The sequence below is a fragment of the Diadema setosum genome, chromosome 18, assembly GCF_964275005.1.
Source record: "Diadema setosum chromosome 18, eeDiaSeto1, whole genome shotgun sequence".
Lineage (NCBI taxonomy): Eukaryota > Metazoa > Echinodermata > Echinoidea > Diadematoida > Diadematidae > Diadema > Diadema setosum.
The window spans coordinates 4,286,803-4,292,802 of NC_092702.1; the positions used below are offsets into that span (position 1 = coordinate 4,286,803).

The 6,000-nt window shown below is 37.0% G+C and overlaps 1 protein-coding gene across 3 annotated transcripts in view; it reads left to right on the forward strand.

Annotated features, from left to right (window-relative positions):
* LOC140241325 (mitotic apparatus protein p62-like) overlaps window positions 1-3,849 on the forward strand; it is a 70,886-nt gene extending 67,037 nt beyond the window's left edge. For all 3 annotated transcript variants that reach the window (XM_072321051.1, XM_072321050.1, XM_072321052.1), the window contains 2 exons: window positions 1,224-1,298; window positions 2,353-3,849. In XM_072321051.1, coding sequence (XP_072177152.1) covers window positions 1,224-1,298; window positions 2,353-2,400 — 123 coding nt within the window. In that variant the 3' untranslated portion in view covers window positions 2,401-3,849. The remainder of the gene's footprint in view (window positions 1-1,223; window positions 1,299-2,352) is intronic.
* The last annotated feature ends 2,151 nt before the right edge of the window (window positions 3,850-6,000 follow it).

The window sequence follows — 6,000 nt, forward strand, 5'->3', positions numbered from 1 at the left end:
TCATAAGAGGTTTTTCATTATCTCACTTAGGAATGTTCAAAACATGAATCCCCACCTCAACCAGTACTGTACAGTCCCTTTAAGAGGCAACCAATGGTAGCTTGAAAAAAATGGGGCAGTTAGTCAGCACAAATGCCCTTGTGTAGGTCCACACGTGTAATCATATGGGATATTGACAATATCCATCACAATGGCTTTGGCACCAAACCTTTGTATCACAACCACATTTCACATTTTTCCCTTGAGAAAAGAGATGGATTAAAGATGCATTCGACTGTAGTTTTAATTTCATCCAGACATTTAGACCCTTATTAACTAATAGAATGATGGCTTGCTTTCCCGGCGTGATCAAGCCAGCATTCATACTTTCTTGAAATTCTTTCTTATCAGTTTTTTTTTTTTCTGTTCTTTTTGAGGCAGTGAAAAAGAAGGAAGATTTAAGCCCTCTTCCCATGCATTGTATATCTTGAAATCAACAAACTCTTGAAGATATGAATCTCTTGGCTTCCATCCTTTCTGATTTTTTTGTTTCAGCACTGTGAAAGGACAAGGACCCGTAGCATGTATACTGTGGTTTTTTTCCTCCCAGGTTCTTTGCCACACACAATTTCTCCTCACCATGTTCTCCTTAGAAAAGTATCTGCACCCCCATCCCCCACCCCCATTTCCCCACTCTTGTTGGGCCACACTCGATCCTCTAAGCAGCCATGTACTTCATGGCATGCTGTGTCGAGCACGCTTGGCGCAATAGGAAATTGGAGGGAGATACGAACAATCCCATGTGCCGATGCTGCACAGACAAGAAATCACAAATTTTGTCCCACTGCAGTTGTCGATGTGCTAGTTGTCAAAGCACCTGTTACTTTAATATATTGTATTCATGACTGATTGATATCCATAAAGTTATGCCTTTCCATGCAAAGCAAGGGATCAGTTGCACATGTTTGATAACAAAGCACCATACTGCTTTCCTGAAGTGAGTGTGTGAAGCCCATTCTCTCACCAGCAGTCATACAGAATCAGATTTGTGTAGGTGCCAGTAAAGGCGGTGCATCCACACATTATCAATATGTCATGAAATCGGACACTGGTAGACCATGTTCAGATTTTGATGATTTCTAGTTATCCATTGAGACCCCAATATTAGGTGAAGTGTCTGTGATTAATCTCCATTTGTTTGATTTCATTCTCTTTCTCTCTGCTTTCCCGTGTCTTTACTGCAGTCGCCTGACAAGCCCAAGAAGAAGATCAAGTTTTCAAACTTTGTCGCATCAAGGTTCCACATCAAGGACACAGAAGTAAGTGAACGGTTTACTGTAAACCAGAAATTTCTGTGGGCATGAAGTGTTTGCAAACTTTTGTGAGGAGCCAAGATTTGCAAAAGTTTATGTCTGCACAATGCATTGAATGCCAGTGGAAGTTTGCAAAAGCTTTGTGCCACAATAAAGTCTGTCTTCTCCAATTCATGAAAGTTTCATGCCGTGAATGCTTCTGGTTTCACTGTGGTTCTGCACACATTAGCATATGCAAAAGAAGATCAAGAGGAAGAAAAAATGAACAAAATGAAGAAATAAATTCAAATTTAAAGAGAAAATGTTTGAAGCATTTCCTTCAAAACTCGTTATGTGAGCCAGTGGAGCAATGCAACAACATTTTAGCAAGCAGAAAACTATTGAGTCAAAATAGGGATGTGTATGCCATTATATTTAATATTATTATGCTCAATTAATGTCTTTTTAGTGACTCTCTCGCCAACTGTGCTGATCTTGGAGTGTGACAGTTTGAAATCAAGATTTGGCTTTGGCTGTGGTTTGGACAAGAGTATTTATAACAGGAGTATGGCTACAAAAGTATAATGTTTATGAAGTCCCAAAAATGATTGTAACACTTTCTGTCACTGAGTGAATATCAATTCTAAAACCACAGACCAACTCCTGGCAGCGATTCAACTACTATGTCACATGTTTTTCTGGTGACATAATGCTTCATAATTCCTTCAGGGACTATGCTAACAGAGAGAGATCCACTGCTGCATGTTCAGATTCTCCAGTTCGTTGGCGGCGCATTTGCTCTGAAGCTTCAGATGCTCCATTTTCCCCCTGAAAATATCAGCACGATCCTCAAGTTTAGGAAAGCGCTCTAGTGATCTTCTCGTACTTAAAGTCTCTCATTTGAAGTGGAAGTCACATTTGAGGCTTTCTCTCTTTTATTTTTACCAAATGAAAATTACATCGAGATACACTGTATGTAGGTAGTAATTTTGGGACCTGAATTTTTACTTTGTTGTAACAAATTTTGTTAAAACTGTGTTTGTTATAATTGGAGTGCTCATTACTTTTATTCTCTCGGCAGAAAATCGAGGAACTGTGGGCATGGTATCAGAGCTCTCAGCTGAAATGAGGACAGAGAAGAAGATTCACTCGGCAGCAACATTAAGAGTCACCAAAGTACCTCATGACATTTGTAAAACCAATCCAAACTGGAGATGGAGAAATTAATTTTTTGTAGGGGTTTCTAGCCTCACTGTCAAGAAAGAATAACAATTAAAAGAAAATAACACATGTCGCTGAAAGGTACATTTTGAAAGATTCGTTACACTTTTTGGGTGTATCATGGGGCAGACACGATGAAATATTTGCAGGAGAGCAGGCAATAATACTTCATGTGAAGTTGTTGCTTACCCACTCAGAGAGTTTGAGGACTTATCACTGTAGGTACCAAACTCCTGAAATCTTATTAGCGCTGCACTCACAACGTCACACAGGACTGTGTGAGGTGGGACAATGTGTTCGCACCTATGCTTGAAGTCGGCATTGGACAGAAATACTTATTGTGGGATGTTGGAATTTCATACCCGGTTGCAGAAGCTTATTCTTGAACTCTTAAACAGCAGACATTCTGTTACCTTCTCTACAGCATGTCTGAATGTATGTGACGATGTACATCTATGTGAGTGAGGATATGTATGTATGTGTGTGTGTGTGAGTTGTGTGTATGCGCAGACATGTTACTCCATGGACTCCAAGCTGCAACCGAGGCTAACATGATTTCCTGCAAATTTGTCATTCCCCTGTCTTATCCCATTCAAGGGGTCCATCGGACCCTAGAATCTCCACCAACCCCCTCCCCCCTTTCTGCAAAAGCCATTCTGATATGGCCCACACAAAATTCAGTCCATTTCTAGTAAAAAAAAATAAAGCGGCTCACATGGCTCAGAAATTATATAAAACCTTAGATCTGTTTCTAAATCCATCCGTGTACATCACATTAATTTTTCTATCGCTGGGTTAAAAGCAGGCCATACTCTATTAATGATTGGAAGGAAAAAAAAAAGTGGTTTATTTTTTGTCCCTTGTGGCAGTGTTTGCCCCTAATTGCGAATCAACATTGGCACAATTATGAGTGCAGAGAAGACCAACTACAATGTACTTGTGCAAAGATTTGTGTCCCATGTACAAAGGATGTTTTCCCTTTGTGATGAAACACTAGACAAGTTTGCCTGTTAAAACAGGCTCTGCATATATGCATTCTTCTTTTTTTCACAGTTCAAATTTAGAATCGCCTCAACTGATTCCTTTAAATAGTGAGCCCCTCATTAATTAAGTAATGTCATGTTTGAAAGGAATAAAATGTACATCAGTTTCAAGAAAGGGAAATTATTGTTGATATGTTTACATTGTTAAACAATGATTTATATTTCCCATTGTCTTTTGTGTTCCTTCATTATGTCATTCCTGCTAAAATGTATAAAATCATGGAATGATATTGAGAATGAACAGTGACCCTTGTACAAGGTGTATTGCAGTATGCCACTTGTAAAGTGATTAAAACTTTCTTTTCTACAGAAAACAGCATTGTTTTGGGCGTTCTTATTTGTACTTTTAAAATCGTCTCGTTCCATCCAGTACATCTGACCTACAGAAGATTTTGCTTGTATATGAATGATACTTGCTTTCCTGTTGCATGCCCTGTAACTCATTTGAACAAACTTCATCCAAAAATGAGAGACGCTTTGATAACTTGTGGCACGAGTTGGCAAATGCTTTATATTCTTTCATTTAGAGATGAAATACTTATACAACTCTGCAGACCAGAGCATGCTTTCAGTGAAAAGCACAATTACTTCATGATGGATAATCAACCTTTAATAGCTACAGATATAAATATATATGTATCATACATATATATAAATATACATAATTATATATGTATATTATATATATATATATATATAATTTTTAGCGGCCTCTGCCTTCTTCAGGAGTCTTGACAATTATTTCTTCATTTCTTCATGGAGCCAATTCATGAATTCTCAATATGTTTGGATATGTATACATATATGTATATATATATATATATATATATATATATATATATATATATATATATATATATATATATATATAATGTACATATACACTGGCTTACCTTCTAAACAAAAAGACTTTGCTTGTGACCTCATCCGTCAGTCATTGCTGACGTACTAATATGATTAAATAAAGATATTGCAATGTACCTTTCCCAAGACCGAGCATAACTTGCTTATTTCCATGTTGACTAATATGACTACATAATAGAAGACATTGCAGTGAAATGTGTAAGTTAAGCTCAGTCTAGGGGAAGGTGTATTCCAATGTCTCTTCCTTTTCATATTAGTACTTTTTCAGTGATTGTGAGATGAGGTCACAAGCAAGATCTTTTGTTTAGAAAGTATTTTTTCTGGGTGTTTTCAAGGAATTTGAAGAAAGATGTAGTAGAAGAATTATAGAATATATGAAACATACAATGTATTTAGATATTCATTTTACCATTTAAAGGGACTGTACAGTACTGGTTGAGGTGGGGATTCATGTTTTGAACATTCCTAAGTGAGATAATGAAAAGCCTCTTATGAAATATGAAAGAGCATGTAATTTTAAGAAGGATTCAACGTTTATTTGATGAAAATTGGTTTTCAAATGGCTGAGATATCCAAAAAAGTGCTAATAATAAAAGGCGATATGCCACAACTTTATTAGGATCTCTTTGTTTCACATTGTTTTTGGATATCTCAGCCATTTCAAAACCGATTTCCATCGAATAAACTTTTGATACCCCTTAGAACTGCATGCTCTTTGACATCTCATAGACTGTTTTCTGAATATCTCGCAAAACGTTAAAAGCTAAATCCTCACCTCGACCAGAACTGTACACACCCTTTAAGTGTTGTTAAAGGTATCATGAGCATTTGCACTTCATAGGTCCTTGAAGAATATGTATGCATCATTCTGAAATCACAACAAACCTAGTGAGCCACTTGTGTGCTGTCCCTTTCAATAGTTTCAGGATAGCAATATTTAAAAGCAAGTATAGAGTTATCTCATGGGGTTCAAATTACTTTTTTTTTCTCTTCTCAGTTGGTTAGGCACTCCACTCGTTTCCAAAGCAACAAAATGTATAAGTTTGCCCAACATGACAGTTTATGGAATTCATAAATCATGTTCAAACAAAAGATGAACTTGTGTAGACCAGGTGACCAGAATGGTCCGTCAATTTACACTTGGGGAAAGCGTTCATTACATTATTTTGCATTGGCTGTATCAATCTTTTTCTACTGATATTGCCAAATGTATTGCACCACTTTTGCTGTCGGCTGGTTGTGCACGCAAGTACCATTCATAAAGATTACTTGAATAATCATTGCATCACAGATGCTTGTCTCAGTGAATTAGATAAAAACAAAATAACATGCCCTGTTGGTTCAAATTACCTTTCTCCTGCTCATTTGGAAAGTGGAATCAAGGTGAAACCCTGAGTGAGAACAGGACACGTCAATGAAATTCAGTAACGAATAGTAGTTCTCTAACTTCGAAATATGCTACTTTTATACGCTGAAATATGCATTACCCAATAATTTAATCCAAAAGGTTTAACATGCGAAGTGCTGAACGTGGAGAGCAAAATTATGCACAGTGTGAATGATGGTAATAATGTTAACAGTAACTTTTAAGAAACTATGCA